General features: G+C 47.1%; 1 protein-coding gene across 5 annotated transcripts in view; it reads right to left on the bottom strand.

Moving 5' to 3' along the window:
• PCNT (pericentrin) overlaps window positions 1-21227 on the bottom strand; it is a 228943-nt gene that overhangs the window by 183147 nt on the left and 24569 nt on the right. For 4 of the 5 annotated variants that reach the window (XM_039495311.1, XM_039495308.1, XM_039495309.1 and 1 more), the window contains exons 2-3: window positions 19587-19793; window positions 2204-2251 (exon numbers count right to left, since the gene is read on the bottom strand). In XM_039495311.1, the coding sequence (XP_039351245.1) occupies window positions 2204-2251; window positions 19587-19706 (168 nt within the window). In that variant the 5' untranslated portion in view covers window positions 19707-19793. The remainder of the gene's footprint in view (window positions 1-2203; window positions 2252-19586; window positions 19794-21227) is intronic. The other variant, XM_039495310.1, reaches the window with a different exon arrangement.

Below are 21227 nucleotides of genomic sequence, written 5' to 3'. Positions count from 1 at the left end.
TCTTCATTTTGAAAATTTACAAATAAGTATTTGAGTGAGAGAAAACACTCTGAAAGGTCATGATGTATTAAATTTAATGGACCAAATTAACTCCTAAGAAGAGCAGAGTGATTACATAGCCCCATTTGATGCTAGTCACATTCTATCACAACTTGAAGTTTACATCTTATTTCCAGCAGCAAATCTTAAAAATGAACTGCAACTGTATAACCAAAAATAAAGTTATTACATTTGATTATACTGAATTTCCCTCGCCACCCACCACAAGAATTCAGGAATATTTTGTTAATTTAATTGTTAACAAGCACAGATAGAGTCAATCAGCTGCAAACAAATGATTTATGTTTAATGTACAGAAAAATAATAAATGCCTAACGTTCAATTATTATTTGTGGTGCACCACAAAACCAAAGAGATGTCTGAGATACATCGACCTAAACTCCCTCAAAATTTTCATCACAACTTCAACCACCAGCACCCATCCATCAACATTTCTCTGGAACACTCCCACGCCAGCATCAATTTCCTGGACACAACAATCAGCTTCAACAATGGAACCCTCCAGACAAAAAAACCACAGATCATCACACTTAGCTTCACAGATTTAGTAACCACTCAAAATGCACCAAGAAATCTGTTATCTACAGCCAGACGCTCAGATGCCACAGAATATGCTCCAAGGAGAAAATCCAGGTTACACACCTTCACACACTTGAAATCACCTTCATCAAACAAGGACACTCCACCAGAGAAGTAGATCACATCATGGAATGGGCCATCCAAATACCATGAGTAAACCTGCTTCAATACAGTAAAAAAGCCCTCCAACCACACACCCGTAGTTGTCACCTAGCACCCCAAACTGGAACCTACATCAGGTATCATTAAACAACCCACACTGGAACCTATATGGGGTATCCTTAAACAATTACAACCTATACTCAATGAGGACCACATGCTGAAAGAAATCCACCTTTTCTGGCCTTCGAACTCCTCCCCCCTCATCACCAAGCTCATCATAAGAAGCAAGCTCCCCACAGACTAGGGCACATCAACTCAACTGCCAGAACAGATGCAAAACCTGCAGATGCACCTCCACAGCTATGATAATTAATACCCACCCCCTGCAACACACCTTTCAAGATCCATGGGCCCTACATGTGCCTATCACAAAATGTGGTGTAACTCATCCTCTGCACTAAATACCCCAACAACTAAACCAGACAATCACTACACTCTCAAATGAACTCACACAGAAAAATGAAAAGACAATAACACACCATATCACTTACAGGTGAATACTTTCCACAAAAAAATAATTCCATAGCTGACCTCTCAGTCCTCGTCATCAAAGAAAACCTGCACAACACCTCCAAAAGATGAGCCTGGGAACTTAAATTCACAACTCTGCTAGATACCAAAAATCATGGACTTAAAAGACTCTGGATTTATGGCACATTACAACAATCTGTAACCTACTAACCCTCCATTGTCCTACTACTGGAGAGGCATTAACTGCCCATTTCACCAAGAATAGTCTCTTACAACATGTTAACTCTTTATCTGTTCTACACTTGTAGTTAGCTGTGACACTCTGAGTAACTTTCCCAGGCCTGAAGAAGTGTTCTATGCAAGCTTGAAAGCTTGTCTCTTTCACCAACAGAAGTTGGTCCAATAAAAAAAATTACCTCACCAACCTTATCGCTTTAATTTTCTATTAGCCATTCAAAAAATAGTTTCCAGTCATCTGCAAGCTGTTTGTTGTAGAGTAGGAATTCTGCTATATCCAAACCCATAGAATAATGAAGCTGGTTCATTGAATTCTCAGGCAAGAGATGGGTTTCTGTATATTGCTTCACTTCAAAGAGGAATATTATTTATATTCTTAAGGTGTTATTTTTCTAAATTAAGAGAGTTTGATACCCTTATCTAGTAAATTTTTTTATCCAATTTCCCATGAGCAGGCTCTGTAAGTTCCAGAGAATTACTGGTTCCAACTGTCAACTTAATTTGTTAACTATACAATGCAACTGCCTACAGAATCTATACTACAAGAACACTAGCACGATTAAATTATTTTAATCGTGTCCTAACAAATGTTTAATGAGTATCTCATTTATAGCACTTTCATAATCTTCTAGCCATAATGCTTCTCTCTCATGAGCACACCAGAGCATACAAAGAACATTTGTTCAACACTTACTTCAGAAGCATGATCATCCACCAAGTCTGGGTTAGAAAGGTCATCAGCCTAAGGGGGGGGGGAAAAAAGGTATCACAAAGTAAGCCATGTATGTTTATATATTTTAAAAATAAAAAGTTTTTGAAGAGCCTTCATGAATCTGCTCACTAAATATGAAAGCCAAAAAGTTAGACAAATTGGCAAGTTCTCAAACCTATATTACTTAATTAATTCTCCACTGCTGAGCAGCCAGTTAGACAATGATTACATTCATATACCGCAGTAAAAGTTAACAGGTTCAGATGCAAACACATATGATGAAACAATGTGGAGGTTTTAAATTCTATTGTGAATTCAAGCTCAAAAATATGTTAAAACTAATGATTGAGTAAAAGACGGTTACTCACCGTTGTAACTGTTGTTCTTCGAGATGTGTTGCTCATATCCATTCCAGTTAGGTGTGTGCGCGCCGCGTGCACGTTCGTCGGAAGATTTTTACCCTAGCAACACTCGGTGGGTCGGGTGGGCGCCCCCTGGAGTGGCGCCGCTATGGCACATGATATATACCCCTGCCGACCCATCCACCCCTCAGTTCCTTCTTGCCGGCTACTCCGACAGTGGGGAAGGAGGGCGGGTCTGGAATGGATATGAGCAACACTTCTCGAAGAACAACAGTTACAACGGTGAGTAACCGTCTTTTCTTCTTCGAGTGATTGCTCATATGCATTCCAGTTAGGTGATTCCCAAGCCTTACGTAGGCGGTGGGGTCGGAGTTAGATGTTGCAGAATGCAAAACTGCTGAGCCAAAGGCTGCATCATCTCTGGACTCTTGGACCAAAGAGGCAAAGGTGTGGACCGAGGACCAGGTAGTTGCACAACATATCCCCTGAAAGGGTATGTGAGCCAGGAAGGCAGCAGAGAAGCCTGAGCCCTGGTGGAATGTGCAGTAAGGTGGCTCTATGGAACATGGGCCAAAACACAGGAGGTGCGGATGCACGACGTCATCAAAGACAAAATCCTCTAGGAGGAGACAGGTAGGCCCTTCGCCCGGTATGCCAGTACGACGAAGATTTGGGGGCATTACGAAAGGGCTTTGTCCGCTCGATATAGATTGCGGACGCCCTATGGACGTCTAGGGAGGGCAATTGTTGCTCTCCTTGCGATGAGTGTGGCTTCGGAAAGAAGACCGGAAGAAAGATATCCTGGTTGATATGAGAGGCCGACACCACCTTAGGGAGGAAGGTCGGACGTGGTAACAACTGCCCTTGTCCTTGAGGAACACAGTATACTGTGGGTCCATTGTGAGAGCCTGAAGCTCGGAGACTCGTCTGGCCGATGGAAAGGCTACAAGGGAAACCGTCTTCCAGGACAGGTATATCAGCGAGCATGTTGTCAGTGGCTCTAATGGGGCAGACATAAAACGGGTTAGAACCAGGTTGAAGACCCAGGTTTTGGTGGGGGCCAACTGGGGGGGTATAAACCCTCCAAGCCCTTGAGGAACCTAGAAACCACAAGGTGTAAGAATACGGAGCGGCCACTCTCTGCTGGGTGGTAGGTAGAGATGGCTGCCAAGTGTACCCTTAATGATGATCGCGTCAGGCGCTGCTGTTTGAGAGACCAGAGGTAGTCCAAGATGGAATGGATTGGGACCTCAGCGGGAGAAACATTGTGTGTTTTGAAGCAGCAGGAGAAATGCTTCCACTTGGCCAGATACGTTAACCGAGTGGAAGATTTCCTACCACCCAGGAGAATCCTGTAGAACCAAGGCAGAACAACGTAACTCAGATCGGTTTAGCCACGCAGCAGCCATGCTGTGAGGTGCAGGGATTACAAGTCCGGGTGGTGAAACTTGCCGTGATCCCGCGTCATGGGGTCTGGGCAAAGAGGCAGGGGAATAGGGTTGGCTACCGACAGGTGTAGCAACCTGGTGTACCAGTGCTGCCTGGGTTACGCTGGAGCCATCATGATCAGGTGCGCTCTGTCCCTGCGGAGTTTTAGCAGGACCCTGTGAACCAGTGGGAATGGTGGAAAAGCGTACAGCAGATGGCTCATCCACGGCATCAGAAAAAACCTCCAAGATCGAGCCTGAGGAGAGGCCTTGGAATGAGGAGAACTTCTCTCTCTTTTCATTCTCGCGAGAGCGAAGAGGGCTATGCGGGGAAAGTCCCACTTCCGAAAAATGGAATGGATAATGTCCGGAGGAAATGACCACTTGTGAGACAGGAAGGATCTGCTGAGGCGATCCGCCAGCTGAAACGCCTGGTATACAAGGCAGACTGCTCTCAGCTCTCATACATTGATGTGTAAGGCCAGCTCTTGAGCCGACCGAAGGCCATGAGTGCGAAAGTGACCCAGGTGAGCACCCAGCCGAGAGATGGGGTGTCTGTCATGAGGGACCCCGAGGGGTGAATGGAACAGCATCCCTGGATACACCAGGGAGGGCGTCGACTCCCGGTCGAGGGAGCCTAGGATGCTCGGGGGGAACGAGACGACCATGAGTATGCTATCTCTGCCCGGGTGGTACACCAAGGTGAGCCACGATTGAAGTGGCCGGAGGCGAAGCCTGGCATGTTTGGTTACAAACGTGCAGACAGCCATGTGACTCAGGAAACCTAGGCAAGTGCGAGCCAAAGATGTCGGGAAGGTCCGTAGACCTTCTACAATTGTTACCATCGCCTGAAACCGAGGCTGAGGTAAACAGGCTCTGGCGAGACTGGAGTCCAGGATGGCCCCAATGAATTCTATTCCCTGTGTGGGAATCAGAGTGGATTTTTCTATTGATCATCAGGCCTAGACACAGGAATAGGTTCATGTCGATGCCCACATGACTGGTAACTTGGGCCCGGTGGTCCCTCGAATGAGCCAATCGTCTAGATACGGAGAACGTGTATCCGACGGTGGCGAAGAGAGGCGGCGACTACAGCCATGCACTTTGAATACACTTGGGCTGTATAGAGGCCAACCGGAAGGGCCGTAAACTGGAAATGATGACGGTAGGCCCCAAACCGGGGGTACCTTCTGTGTGGAGGAGAAATGGCGACGTGAAAATATGCGCCCTTCATATCGAGGGTGGCATACCAGTCTCCGGGATCCAAGGATGGGATGACGGTCCCCATGGGTACCATGCGGTACTTAGCTGTATCATGAACTTGTTGAGTTCCCGCAGGTCTAGGATAGGTCTGAGATCTCCCTTCACCTAGGGGATTAGGAATTAGTGGGAGTAGAACCCTTTGCCCCTTTCGTCCTTAGGTACCTCCTCTATAGCTCCGATGAAGAGGAGCGTCCGCACCTCTTGCAAGAGGAATCGCTCGTGAGAGGGGTCCCTAAGAGGGACGAGGATGGGTAGGCTTTTGCCCCATTGGTGGTTAGAAGGAGCCTAATTTTGGCTCCTTTGGGGTCCTGATTGACGCCTACGACCGCGTAAGCCACGCCCGCTGGCAAAGTCCTGTCTTTGTCTAGGTGCAGGGTAAGAGCGGTGAGGCTGGGGACGGAAAGGTCGGCGCTGAAGCACCGGCGTGTGCATGCCGAGAGAGAGCGCAAAGTGACCCTGCTGCCCTTTAGGCTTTGCAGCCTAGGGCCAGTTTTCTTCCAGAGAACAGGCCTTTGGCATTGAAGGGCAAGTCCTGTATAGCGTGCAGCAGCTGCGAGGGAAGGCTTGATAACTGGAGCCATGAAATGCGCCTCGTGGCAACACCCGAGGCCAGAGTCGTGGCAGCGGAGTCAGCTGCATCCAACAAGGCCTGGAGGGAAGCTCTCGCCAGCTTCTTCCTTTGCTGCAGGAGGGCATCGAACTCTTGACGGGAGTTCTGAAGAACCGACTCTGTAAACTTGCCCACCGCCACCCATAGTAGTGGCTAAGCAGGGCTTGCTGGTTTGCTACACGAAGTTGCAGGGCCCCCGCCGAGTACATCTTACGCCCCAGTAAGACCATTCGCCTAGCCTCCTTGGATTTAGGGGCTGGTGCCTCCTGGCCATGGCGTTCCGTCCCATTGAGGGACTGGACGACAAGGGAGCAGGGGGTGGGGGGGGAGATGTACATATAGGCACTCGTACCCCCTGGAGGATACCATGTACTTGCGTTTCGATTAGAGGAAGGCCCGAGGAGTATGTTCCTGCCCCCGCCTCATCTGGGGAGGAGGAAGAAGAAAGGCCAGGGACAAGCGGGTCCTGTGTGGGCTCGCGCTCCTGGACGACCTCCTGATCCGGTGGGATCTGGGAGCCCAGTGGCTGAACCGGGGCTTGCTCTGTACCGGTCGGAGGGGGACGGCTAATTGTCGCCCCTGGCACCCAGTGCTCCGACGGAACAGAGCGAGATGGGATCACAGGTATGCCTCTGGCGTGGTAGTACGCCCAAGGTGTCCAGAATGACCACTGATAGGTCTCCTGGAAGACTCTGGAGGGCACATCAGAAACAGAATACTGCGCACATGAAGTGTCCGCACGGGACGACACTGATACATGGCTGGATGGCCCTGGAGGAGCTGAAAAGCCCTTGTTAGAGTCTCCCTCTCTAACTGACGTCGCTCGACGCGGCACCGGGGATTGGTACCGGGAGGCATACTGGTACCGAGAACGGGACCTGCCACCGGAGCGGTGCCGGGCGGTCGACCGAGATCGCGAGGCTCGATGTCGGGAGTGGCTACGGGAGTCCCGGTGCCCGGAGCGGTGCCGGGAGCTGGATCGGTGCTAAGTGTACCGGGCCGGCGAACGGGACGCTGACCGGTGCCGCGAGTACTACTGGTACCGAAATGGAGAACGGTGCCGAGACTGTGAGCGGCGTCGGGACCTCGATCGGTGACGGGACCGAGAACGTCTACGGGACCGCGATCGTGAACGGTGCCGCTCTGCGGTGCCGACGGAGGGTGGTCTGATCAAGGCAGGCTTGCCGATCGACTATGTAACCCGCACCGGCGGTGCCGGGGGTTGAGGCAGCGCAGACGCTGTCATTGCAATCAGCTCCCTCGCCGTGGAAAATGTCTCCGGCGTGGAGGGAATAGTGAGCTCGACCACAGCTCGCGCCGGGGAGCTTTCAGGCACCGGACTCGACGGCTCTTGCGTGGCCGGGGTCAACGGTGCTGGTATTGTCGGTGCTACAGCAGGTATTGGGGCCGGGCGGTCCGACTTGCTATAGCGCTCGGGTTGCGGAGCAGGCGGCTCTCACGCAGCTTAATAGTGAGCTCGACCACGGCTCGCACCGGGGAGCTGTCAGGCACCGGAGTCGACGGCTCTTGCGTGGCCGGGATCGACGGTGCCGATATTGTCGGTGCCACGGCAGGTATCGGTGCCGGGTGGTCCGACTTGGTATAGCGCTCAGGCTGCGGAGCAGGCGGCTCTGACGCAGGAGTCTTGTGCCTCTTCACCTTCGGGGAGAGGGATCGGTGCCGAACGGATGTTGGTGCCGGCGACGGCCGGTGCCGAGAGGCCTTGGTGGTACCGGCAATCCAGTGCCGAGGGAGCGCTTCTTGAAGACTGACCAGCGCTCGGTGCAGAGGGCTGAGGAGTAAGAGCTGCCTCTCTCAGGAGCTGCTTGGGACGAAAGTCCCGCTTCCCCCTTTGTTCTCAGCTTAAAGGCCTTACAAATGCGGCACTTATCTGTTAGGTGAGATTCCCTGAGGCACTTAAGACAGGAGTCCTGGGGATCTCTTGTCGGCATCGGCTCGTGGCAGGCCGAGCTTTGAAACTCGGTGAACCGGGCATAGGCCCAGGCACCGGGTGCGGGGAAGGGGATAATCCCCGAACCCCTGTGAACTATATACACTAACTATAGTACAAACGAATAAAGTTAACTACAACTATATAAATCTAAACTATATACACAAGAATTAACGAGAGAACTACGAGTAGCTAGGGAAGTGGAGGTCAGCTAAGCCGCGCTCCACTGTTCCAACAACTGACACGGGCGGTAAGAAGGAACTGAGGGGCGGATGGGTCGGCAGGGGTATATATCCTGCGCCACAGCGGCGCCACTCCAGGGGGCGCCCAGCCGACCCACCAAGTGTTGCTAGGGTAAAAATCTTCCGACGAACGTGCACGCGGCGCGCACACACCTAACTGGAATGCATATGAGCAATCACTCGAAGAAGAACAAGACTTTACTTTCTCTTATCATGGCTTGCAAATTTACCAATAAAGATTAGTCAGCAAAGCAAAGTGGTGAGATACAATAGAGAACTTAACACACCAGAAGCCCTAAGACATATTTAAGAAAATATAAACCTTTGCTGATACACCCATTTAACAAAACCTGGTACCCTATAAAACAGTGGTCCCCAACCTTTTACGTCTGGCGGGCACCAGACAACGAGCCACAGAGGACCGTGGCAGCAGATGAGCATCCACCAAAATTCCGCCAAGAAGCAGCAACGTCAATAGGCGTCACCGCCAAAATGCCACCGACTAGCAGTGTCATCCAGAGGCGTCGCTGCCAAAATACCGCTGAAAATCGAAAATTGGCAGCATTTCGGTGGTGACGCCTCTGGATGACGCAACTTGTCAGCAGCATTTCGGCCGATGCTCGTCCTCCGGCCAGTACGTGGGTGTACTTAGATGCCATGGCGCCCACGGGCACCACGTTGGGGACCCCTGCTATAAAATTTACAGCCCTCACACAATATCCACAATTAAGCTCACAAGGACCACCATGGTACTGTTTAGAAAAGAAAGACCAGAGCCATCTCTGTGTTTGTGACCCTACATCTAGTCACTTTCCAGCTTCCACCTCCTTCCTAGAGCAGCCATGGAAATTGTGGCCTCTCCAGGTGCCCCAAATCCAATACCTTTGCCTTTAAAACCAGCCTATTTTAATGTAAGTTGGATAGCAAGAAAAAATATTTAACAAATGGTTAAGTAAAAAAAATGCTTACACGAACACTACAGAAAACATTCCTAGATTGGCACTAAACTTAAATTACAAGAACACTGGAGATTATTTCTCTCTCAGTTCAAACATCTTAGAACCCTTTCTACCAACTTCATAAACCCTCAGCAATGTTACCATTGTAACCAGAGACCCCTGAGAATACTGGGCTTATCTTCATTACGGGGGGGGGAGGAGGGATTAAGTTTGTATCCAGAATGCTATATAGTTGAATCCAGACACAGGTAGTGTTTGCAAATAACTCAAACCTCAACAATGTGGGTGTACAGCGGGTCCCCGGTATATGTCGGGGCTGTGTTCTTGAAAAGGGCAATGGATACCGAAAGGATGTATACTGGGGACTGGCTGGTACAGCAGTGGCATAGGAAGGAGGGGACACGGGTGGTGGGCAATGACGGGGGTATTTGTGGAGAACTTAAGGTTCCATTAAAGCTGAAAGAACTAAATTCATGTCCCATGAATGAGGTATTTTTCTAATTAGGAAAAAACATGACATTTAAACCTTTCAGAAATCTGTTAACCATTCAGGGGTGGTGAAGAACCTGAATTGCTGGGTGGCAAGCCAAAACTGTACTTTAATGGAGCTTAAAAAGAGAAACCTGACTGTTTTTAATATAAAAGGTAATCCAGAATGAGTAGAATAAAAGAGCAAGTAGGAACACATCCTCCTCTCTTCATGCAAGATGAAACTCCACCATGAAACAGCTGATCAGGAGGTGTGGGGAGTGAGGGTGAGGTGCTGATCAGCAGGACTGCTGGTGGGCAGGAGGCACTGGGAGTGTGGGGACAGCTGAGGGGGTCTGCTGACATATTACTGTGTCTCTTTGGCAATGTACATTGATAAATTCTGGCTCCTTCTCAGGCTCATGTTGGCCACCCCTGAGTTGGTGCCTTTAAAACTTCTGTAGATCTGAAAACCCAAGCTGGCGAGGCCATACTGAAGTTATAAGGATGACTCAAGCTGTCTTATCACTTTCCTTAATAATCTCAGAAAATGGTATAAAGGCATACAGCAGATGCATTGTCCATGGAATCAGAAAGGCATCCTCCAGAGAGCCTCAACTCATCTCTCCCCGAAAACAGAAAAGGGGAAACTTTCTGTTGCCCCTGGTTGCAAAAAATTTTTTTACTCCTGGGGGAATTCTACACCACTGCATAATGCAGAATTTTGCAGAAATTAATGTTGGGTGAGCCGAATTTCCTTTTTTCCCCCACTCACAGAAATGGGATGCAGCAATGGTTCTTCGAGATGTGTCCCCCAGTGAGTGCTCCACTTTAGGTGTCAGTGAGTCACTGTGCCACAGAGCAGAGATTTTCGGTAGCAATCCTTGGTTGGGGTGCGTGTGCACAGTAGTCGTCTCACAGTGCCGTTGGTGCCTCATGTAGTGCACACATGCCCTAACCCTTCAGTTCCTTCTCTACCACAGAGCTCGATGAAAGAACTCCAAAGTGGAGGGGGGGAGGGTGGTTAGTGGAGCACCCCCAGGGAGACATGTCAAAGAACCATCGTTACTGCACAAGGTGAGTAACTTCTTCTTCGAGTAGTGTCTCTGTGAGTTCTCCACTTTCATAGAAATCATAAACCATAGAACTGGACGAGACCTTGAGAGGTCATTTAGTCCAGTCCCCTGCACTCAAGGCAGGACTAAGTATTATCTAGACCATCCCTGACAGGTGTTTGTCCAACCTGCTCTTAAAAATCTCCAATGATGGAGATTCCACAACCTCCCTAGGCAATTTATTCCAGTGCTTAATCACTCTGACAGTTAGGAAGTTTTTTCTAATGTCCAACCTAAACCACCCTTGCTGTAATTTAAGCCCATTGCTTCTTGTCCTATCCTCAGAGGTTAAGAACAATTTTTCTCCCACCTCATAACCACCTTTTATGTACTTGAAAACTGTTATGTCCCCAACTCAATCTTCTCTTCTCCAGACTAAACAAACACATTTTTTTCAATCGTCCCTCATAGGTCATGTTTTCTAAACCTTTAATCATTTTTGTTGCTCTTCTCTGGACTTTTTCCAATTTGTGCACATCTTTCCTGATATGTGGTGCCCAGAACTGGACACAATACTCCAGTTGAGGCCTAATCAGCACGGAGTAGAGCAGAAGAATGACTTCTCGTGTCTTGCTTACAATACTCCTGCTAATATATCCCCGAATTATGTTTGCTTTTTTCGCAACAGCATTACACTGTTGACTCATGTTTAGCTTGTGATCCACTATGATCCCCAGATCCCTTTCCACAGTACTCCTTTCTACGCAGTCATTTCCCATTTTGTATGTGTGCAACTGATTGTTCCTTCGGAAGTGGATTACTTTGCATTTGTCCTTATTGAATTTCATCCTATTTACTTCAGACCATTTCTCCGGTTTGTCCAGATCATTTTGAATTTTAATCCTATCCTCCAAAGCACTTCCAACCCCTCCCAGATTGGTACACTTCAGGTGTCTGTAGAGCAGTGCCCCACGGTGGACGGTAGGGGCTTTGGAGTTGCATGTGTCACGGCCAAGAGCACAGTAAGGCCTAGTATAGCATCTGACAAAAAGCACTGAGTGATGGCACAGTGTTTTGCAAAGGTGTGCTCTGATGCCCATGTGGCAGCCCTGCATATATCTATTAGAGGAACACTGTTCAGGAAGGTTATAGATGTAGACAGGGCACAGGTAGAATGGGATCAGAGCCTGGTGGAGGTTTCTTGTATAACCAGTAGCAAAGTTGGATACAAGTAGAGATCCATTTAGATAGCTGATATTGCACAGCCCTTGGAGCGTTCTGTTGTGGAAATAAACAGTCTTGGAGATTTTTGGAAGGGTTTGGTTCTGTCTTAATAGAACACTATGGCTCATCTGACATTGAGTGAATGTAGGATGGTCCCTTGTGAATATCCATGTGGTTTAGGGTAAAATATGGGGAGGTGTATGGTTTGGTTTACATGGAAAGATGTCGCTAGTCCAGATAAAAGTTTTGGGTGTGGCAGTAACATAATCTTGTCTTTAGTGAACACACTGTAAGGAGGCTCAGCCATAAGTGTCCCGATTTCACTGACTCTTGTAGCTGAGGTGATCACAACCAAAACCGCAACTTTCATAGACATATGAAGGAGTGAACAAGTCATCAGTGGTTCAAAAGGTGCTCTGGTGAGGCATCTGAGTACAAGATTCAAGTCCCATGGGGGTGTAGGTTGTCAGACGTCCAGGTACATGTTCTGTATGCCAATAAGAAAGCATCTAGTTGTTGTGTGAGCGAGGAGTGACTCTCCCTCCACCTTGTGGCGAAAGGCTGTAATAGCCACTAGGTGTACTTTGATTTTATGGATAAACACAATTCTATGAGTTCCAATATGATTGGTAGAGGCACCATGACCGCAGTGAAATTTTTTTGTTGGCATCATAGTGAGAATCTCTTTCATTTTTGGAGGTAGTTATGGTAAGTGGTGGATCTCCTGCTATTTAATAACACCTGTTTCACTCGTTCTGAACAAGCTAATTTGCTTTGTTGGACCCATGTAAGAGCCGTGCTTTGAGGTGAAGTCTGGCCTTTGTTCTGTGAGAGGAAATCTACCCTGTGACGTTATTGATATAATCTGGGACCATATAGAACATGGTTGCAACCAAGGTCCTGTAGTGGCACCAAATCTTATGTAAAGGAGTTCATATAAGGTGTCTAAGACCAGATTATGTGTTGCTGGTTATGATTATACTGTCTATATGTATGTATCATTTTGTAGTTGAAGTTATGAGTATTGGCTCTATACTGTCTGTATTTCAAATTTGTGCTATACTTCTGGGTAACACCAGACAAGTTGGTGTTAGCTCTGCCTAGCCTGCTTGATAGCCCATTAAGGACCATCAGCTATACAACTGACCCACTGAGAGAAGGCAGATACGCCTTGTGATTCAGCAACGTATGCAGAAACTTGCCCATGTGACTCCAGAATCCATTTTGCTGTAATTTTCCACAGTAAGGACAAAGAGGTTCTTACACCTGGAAAAGACTATAAAGGGCTGATGCCTCATCTCCATCTTGTCTTCAATCCTGCTTCTTACCTCTGGAGGGACTTTGCTACAAATTGAAGCTCTGAAAAAGGACTGAATGACCCATCCCAGTGGGGGATGTTCTCCAGAGACTTGATTTGAACCTGCAGTTTACTCCATCACTGCTACAAGCCTGAACTAAGAACTTTGCCATTACTGAATGTAATTGATTCCATTTAACCAATTCTTGCTCTCATCTATATCTTTTTCCTTTTATGAATAAACCTTTAGATTTTAGATTCTAAAAGGATTGGCAACAGCTTGATTTGTGGGTAAGATCTGATTTGTATATTGACCTGGGTCTGGAGCTTGATTCTTTGGGATCGAGAGAACCTTTCTCCTTTATTGGGGTGTTGGTTTTCATAACCATTCATCCCCAGGACAAGTGGCACTGGTGGTGATACTGGGAAACTGGAGTGTCTAAAGGAATTGCTTGTGTGACTTGTGGTTAGCCAGTGGGGTGAGACCGAAGACCTCTTTGTCTGGCTGGTTTGGTTTGCCTTAGAGGTGGAAAAACCCCAGCCTTGGGCTGTAACTGCCCTGTTTAAGCAATTGATCCTGAATTGGCACTCTCAGTTGGGTCCCGCCAGAACCGCATCATCACACACCGTCAAGGGGAGAATTCATGGAGCACAAACTGCTAAACACATCAGGTAAGGGAACCAAGTCTGTCTGGGCCACATTGGAACAATCAGTATGATATGGGCCCTGTTGGTCCGTATATTGTGAATGACTCGTGGGATTGGAGGTATCGGTAGGAATGCATACAGGAGTGCTGTGTCCCAGATGTTGAGGAAGGCATCCCCTAGGGACCGGGGTGGTAGTCCCATCCTAGAGCAGAAAAGTAGGCACTTGTGGTTAGTTGCTGATGCAAACAGGTCTACTGAGGGAAAGCCCCATTCCTGAAATATTGCTTGGAGGACACTGTTGTGTATTTCCCATTCAGTTCCTGGGAGAAATATCTGCTTAGTGTGTCCGCCATCTTACTCTGGCACCCCGGGAGATAAGATACCAAGATGATTATGTTGTGGTGAATGCATCAGTTCCAAAATTTCATGGCCACAGTGCAGAGTGAATGGGAGCAAGCTCCTCCTTGGCAACTGATATAAAACTACATGCTATGTTGTCGGTCTGTACGCGGATTGATTAGTTTTGTATGATCAGAGGAAAGTGCCTAAATGCATTGTATACTGCTCGGAGCTCCAGGATATTGATGTGGAGCAGGGTTTCCATCACCTTGTGTGGTGTGCTGGTCCAACTGAGCTCCCCATCTTATCAATGACACATCAGTTGTGATTATTAGTGATGGGGGAATCCTGCTGGAAGGGGATCTCTGTGCAGATGTTTTCTGGTTTCATCCATCACTGTCGTGACGCAAGGACTTTTGGGGGTATTGTCACCCTTTTCTTTAGGCTGTTTGAGCTGGGACTGTATTCTGTGTTCAGCCAGCCCTGTAGGCAACGTATATGCAGTCTCACATGTCTCACAACGAGGGTCATAGCCACCATATGACCTAATAACTGTAGGCAGGTTCTGGAGGACATTTGAGGGTTGCCAGTGACTGTTGAGATGAAGATTATTATTGTTCTGAACCTGCGATCAGGCAACAGGGCTCTGGCCAGGGTGGAATCAAGGTAGGCTCTGATGAATTCCAGGTGTTGAACTGGGGTAAGTGTAGATTTCTATAAGTTTATTCGAAAACTCAGTGACTGCAACAGCATGATGGTCTGCACCATGTTTGCCACTTCTTCCTGAGTTGTACCTTTTAGTAGACAATCGGCTAGGTACGGAAAGATCATCATTCCTTTACTTCATAAGTGGGCCACCACTACTGCGAGGGTTTGGAAAAAACTCAAGGGGCGGTAGAAAGGCTAGAAGATAGTACTCTGTACTGATAGTGATTGAGGCCCATTGTGAATCTTAGGAATCGTCTGTGAGCTGGGTGTATGGTAATATGAAAATAAGCATCTTGGAGGTTGAGGGCTGAAAACCAGTCCCCCTTGTCTAGGGCTGGGATGATTGTGGCCAGTGTGACCATTTTGAATTTGTGATTCCTCACAAATTTGTTGAGCTTCCGACGGTCTAAGAAGTGTCTCCATCCACCATTTTTCTTTTTGGTGAGAAAATAATGGGAGTAAAAGCCGTTCCCCTTGTATTGAGCTGGAATTTGTTCCACGGCACCCAATTTTAGAAGATGGTTCACTTCCTGTTGTAAAGGGTGCTCGTGAGAAAGGTCCCTGAAGAAGGATGGGGAGGGGAAAAGGTAAGGGGATGGCATAACCCGATCTTATAAACTCCAGTACTCATTGGTCCATTGTCATTGCTGCCCAGGCACGGTAAAATGGGCGCAGATAGTGGCCAAAAGGTTGGGTAGGAGTACCTAACAGCTCTGTATTGTGGGGGAGGTCATTCATACCCTCGATCAAGACTTCAAAACTGTGGCTTGGTGGTAGATGGTTGTGAAAACGAGGACTGAGTTTGGGGAGCCTTACATCTTTGTGAGCATTGCTTATTTCTGTTCTCATCAAAGTGCCGTTCTTGTGGGTGATGGAAAGAGGTAAAGGTAATAAGTGGAGATAGGTGTCGCTGCCCTTTTGGTATTGTTGATACTGACAGTTTGTTTGGTGGCGTGTATATGCCTAAGTGTGTAGAGTGGCCTGGGAGTCCTTCATCGAGTGAAGAACAGTGTCAGTTTTTGTGGAGAAAAGTTTCTTCCAATCGAAAGATAGATCCTCCACCTTGAGCTGGAGCTCATTCAGGATCCCAGATGACTGCAACCACGAGGCCCTGAGCATTATGACAGCTGTGACTGTTGTTCTCGCAGCAGTGTCCACTACATCCATTGAGGCCTGAAAGGCTGTACGGGCAATTAGTTGCCCATCTGTCATGACAGCGTTGAGTTGGGAACATTTCTCCTCCGGTAAGGCCTCAAGGAATTCTTGCAGCTTACCGTAATTATCGAAATTGTACTTGGCTAGAAGGGCCAAGTAATTGGCTAACCTAAATTGGAGAGTAGGTTATAAGTATACCTTTCTACCAAGAAGGTCTAAACACTTGCGTTCTTTGTCTTCTGGAGTGGACCGGAATTGAAGTTGTTTGCTGGGACGACTGGTGACTTACACAACGACAGAATTGGGTTGTGGATGAAGGAAGAGAAAATTCATCACCTTAGCTGGGACAAAGTACTTTCTGTCAGCCCGTTTGCCGGTAGGTGGTATCAAGGTGAGGGTCTGCCAGATATTCTCTGCTGGTTCCATTATGGCATCATTGATTGCTAGTGCGATTTTGGAGGTAGTGGATGTCTGTAAGATTTGCAGTAGCTTGTGTTGGTTTTCTTGCGCCTCTTCTATGGGGATGTCTTGGCTGGCAGCTACTCTTTTAAATAACTCCTGAAGAATCACTGTTGGAGGCAGTGGTATGAATGCCTAGTCAGGGGAGGACAATGAGTTATGAGCCAGAGAAGTGTCTGCATGATCCGAACCGTCTTCCTCCTTAACTCCCATGTCCTCTGGTGTTTCTGACAGCTCCCTGTTTGGGGAAGGTGGAGAATGAATTTCCCTTCGAACTAGGGTCAAGGGCCTAGTGTATTGAGCCATATATGTCGCCCAGAGGTCCCGGGGGGACACTGCATGGGGACACATCCAGGGTTGTCCATACCCTTGTTGCATCTCGCGAGGTTGGTGAGATTTGGTCCTAGCAGTTTCCCATAGTAGTCTTTGTCCCGTGGGTGAAGAATGTTGGGAAGAGAAGCGGCTCCCATGTACTTCCTCCTCTGCAACACTGGAGATGAGCTGGGGAGCAGGAAAATTGATAACTGCTCAGTTATTTGGCCAGGAGATCCCTCAGTACCAAGTAAGGGTGACTGTGGCACCAAAGTGATTGCTATATCCTTGTGCTGTAGAAACTTGCAAAGCTGCTTGTTTCTGTGTTGGCAGTACTGCTGGTGTAGATGCAGTTGGTGCCTTTGTCAAGATGGCTGGTGCTGTTCGCAGCCTGTCAGTTGGTGCTGACGACTGGGTCGGTGCCAGTGGGGGTGGCACGGTCTGTTCTCATAGACTTTAAGGCCAGAAGGGACCATTATGATCATCTAGTCTGACCTCCTGCACAATGCAGGCCACAGAATCTCACCCATCCACTCCTGTAACAAATCCCTAACCTATGTCTGAGTTACTGAAGTCCTCAAATCATGGTTTAAAGACGTCAAAGTGCAGAGAACCCTCCAGCAAGTGACCCGTGCCACACAGCGCAGGAAGGTGAAAAACCTCCAGGGCCTCTGCCAATCTGCCCTGGAGGAAAATTCCTTCCCGACCCCAAATATGGCGATCAGTTAAACCCTGAGCATATGGGCAAGACTCACCAGCCAGCACCCAGGAAAGAATTCTCTGTAGTAACTCAGATCCCACCCCATCTAACATCCCATCACAGATCACTGGGCATATTTACCTGTTGTAGCAATATCTGGGCCGACTCCTACACCCAGGTGGTCGGTGCTGTGAACGAGGACCGTCTTGACTCCGCTCCAGAGTGGCGGGGCTCAGCAGAGGTCCACAGAGGGATAGTGCCAGAGGTGCCCGGAGCCTCAAAAGTGCTCATTCTACTCGAGCTCGGCAAAAAGGAAAGCGATCTCGTTGGGTGACCTCCTTTTTCTGTGAGTGTCCCTATCTCGGGAGGTCGCAGCTCGCTTCCTAGACGATTTGGAAAACTTGAGCACTCCCATTAGCACAGGTTTCGTTCGAAGAACAATCTGCTGATGTTGATTTTAGTCCCTGTGGAGCAGGCTGAAGGGTCTTCTCCATTAAAATCATCTTTTGGTGGAGACCTCCGTCACACTTTGCCCTGGCTTTAAAATTACTGCAATGGGCACTTTTCTGAGGGACGTGGGTCTCGCCCAAACAGACAGACACACTATGAGTGGCCGTCTGACCCAGGCATCGCCTTATGGCAAGAGTTACATCATTTAAACCCAGGCGAGCCGGGCATTGTGTCCATTAAAGTTTCCCAACAAGGAAAGAGTGGAAAAATTATCTCTAACTTAGTTTTCTTTACCCCCCCCACCAAAAAAATTTAACCAGCTAATTAAACAAAATTTACTAAACTACAATTAAACTAAACTCTTTCTATAGACAGAAAAAAAAAACAAAGCAACAGCACTGCCACTGAGCTCTGTCTGCAGCCGAGGAGGGCTGAGAAGGAACTGAAGGGTTGAGTTGTGCACGCAATACATGAGGCACCAATGGCACCGCACTGCGAGACAACTACTCCACACGCATGCCCTGTGCTCCTGTTGCACTGGAGATTTTTGGGAAACTAAGATAGGAAAAGCATGTAAAAAAAGATAAGATTCTGGCTCTTGTATAATCATGATCTCCTTAAGGTTGGTAAAAGATGACCCAGATAGTGCCCGGAGAACTGAGTGAGAATCTGAAGTCTGTGGCGCTGATTTCTTTGGATGCCAAATCCCCAGTACCAAACATTTTGATGTCTGTAGGTGTTTCTGATCTCCAGTATCAATTGTGTGGCACCCAAAGTAAAGTAAGTGCAGAAGACGCTCTCTGGACTGGTATCAATTCAACAGCCAGCATTACTGAATGTGGCCTCCATGCCACCAGAGTACTTTGGTGCTTGCTTCTCAGGCTTCTTATGCAGTACCAGAGATTCCGACATCCTCTTGGTACTGAATTTTCTCCCACAGGCAAAAGGGGTCTCTGACTATTCCACTGGGACCTTCTTCTGATGTGGCAAGTTCCTGTCAGATTTGAGAGGCCTCTTTGCACCTTGATGGCTATAAGGGATTTCTCTTACCTCCAGAGTACTCAAGGCATGGCTTGAGCAGGAAGGGGCTGTGGTCCCCACTCTCAGAATCTCCAAGTGAGACACAGCTCTCATGGATTTCTCCATGAGGTAAATCTTGAACCTGGACTCTAGATTTGTGTGTGTCTTTTTAATACCTTACAAATAGCACACTCAGAAGTCACATGCCTCTCCCTGAAACAATATAAGCACACATCGTGTCCCTCTTCCAACAGAATAATTCTTCCACACAACCGACAACTCTGATGCCCAGTGAGGATGGGTGACGCAAATAGCCAATGCCAAGTACAACTACTTACTAGCTACAAACTAATTTTTTCCTAAGCCAATGGGCAACAAAAGAAAACAAGACTAATAAACCTAAGACTAATTATTACAAAATTTTGTAAGAAAGAAGTAGAGACATTAAGAGCTTTCAGCTTTCTCTCAGGGCAGTCAGCAGGAACTGGCTTGTGGCCAAGATCGGTCCGCCTTTTATGCTCTTGGGTGAGGGAAGTGCAAGAGCATATAGGGTGCATATCCAAGCCCTAGTGAACACTGCTAGAGAAAAGCTTTCCAAACTTCTGTAGAGAGGACACAGACACACCATGCATGGCATCCACATACATGGGAACTCAAAAAAGAATCTGTTAGTTGCAGACAGATTTAGATGAAACATGGTGAACAGTAAGACTTACCTTCTTCTCCGAACTTGTCTCTGTCTCTTCAGTCTTACTCTCTAAACTTATATTAAGGTCTGTAAGAACATCAGAATCCTGGGCCACTATCTCACACTCTTCCTTTGGAATGTTTTGCATGTAGTCAGACGAGCCCTTCCTCTTCGCCGCCTTTTTCTGCGACTGCGTGTTGTCACTTTTTGCTTTTCGCTGTCTGAAGTGAGCAAGCTGTGCAGGAAAGATTGAAAGAGATAAAGGGAGAGGTAAGTGAGGAAAAGATAACAAGACCACAAGATTAACACACTCATGGATAACAAAGAACCTCTTGATCTGACAAAACATGCACGTCCAAAGAGAACCTGCTTTATCTTCCTACTTAAGTACTGCACATTTAGTTTCTATCTAGGCAGCAGCATAAGTGACAAAAACACAGCAGTTAGACTCATTTCAAGAAAAGAATCAAATTTTTACTAATACTTTCCTAATTGATATTAGTCATGTTGAAATAATCCAGAGTTACAGCCAGATAAGTTAGTAAGAGACTAAGTGTTGTCCATATATTAGAACCGTAAAAATGAGACAGTGTTGAAGTCTCTCTGAGTCCTACAGAAAGAAACGTAGCCTCTTAGAAAAATATCTTAAAATATATCTTAGCCACAGCAAATATAAAGATTAGAACTGAAAAAGGTGAGTCTTTGTGCCCTCCCCCTCCCAACAAGAGAATATATAGCAAGACTTCCCAGACAGAAAGCAGACTAAGGTACATAAATAGAAATTTAATTAAGCCAAGTCATTTTAATTTCTTCTGTTGAAGAATCAGATGCTCTACTTTATCAAATTAACACAGCCCAATGAAGCCCTAGGGATTTCCAAATAATGTCACCCATCAAAATCTACTACCCATCTTTCCTCAGTACCTTAGAATCATAGAATATTAGGGTTGGAAGGGACCTCAAGAGATCATCTAGTCCAACCCCCTGCTCAAAGCAGGACCAATCCCCAAATGGCCCCCTCAAGGATTGAACTCACAACCCTGGGTTTAGCAGGCCAATGCTCAAACCACTGAGCTATCCCTCCCCCACAACTTAAAGAGGATTACAGTATTTTAAACTCTATTACTGTATGTAGGCAGCAATTCCAACCAACATCGCACTCACAACATAAGACCAGACATTCTTCTAATAGGGAAAACCCGTCACCAAGGTTACAGCCATAGGTTATCAACCATACAGGTAAAATACCTTTATTAGATAAAAAATCTATTCAAAATCATAATAGGATGTAGAAACCTGAGAATGCAGAACTACTGCATGCAAGCTATACAAAAATGTACCTTTATTTACCTTTAGAATTTTCTGAAATAAACTAATTCCTTATTTTTCAGAATAAAAAAATATTATTCTGAAATAATATTGCCTACGGCAACTTGTGTAATGATAGATTTCCTAACAACCGCTGTGCAATTGCATACCTGTTCTATACTAGATGGACATGTTATTCCTTGACTTTAGCAAAGCTTTTGATACAGTCTCCCACAGTATTCTTGCCAGCAAGTTAAAAGAAGTATGGGCTGGATGAACGGACTATAAGGTGGATAGGAAGCTGGCTAGATCGTCGGGCTCAACGGGTAGTGATCAATGGCTCCAAGTTGGCAACCGGTAT

Source organism: Mauremys reevesii, linkage group 11 (genome assembly GCF_016161935.1).
Source record: "Mauremys reevesii isolate NIE-2019 linkage group 11, ASM1616193v1, whole genome shotgun sequence".
NCBI lineage: Eukaryota > Metazoa > Chordata > Testudines > Geoemydidae > Mauremys > Mauremys reevesii.
This window is presented reverse-complemented; position numbering and strand designations above follow the sequence as displayed.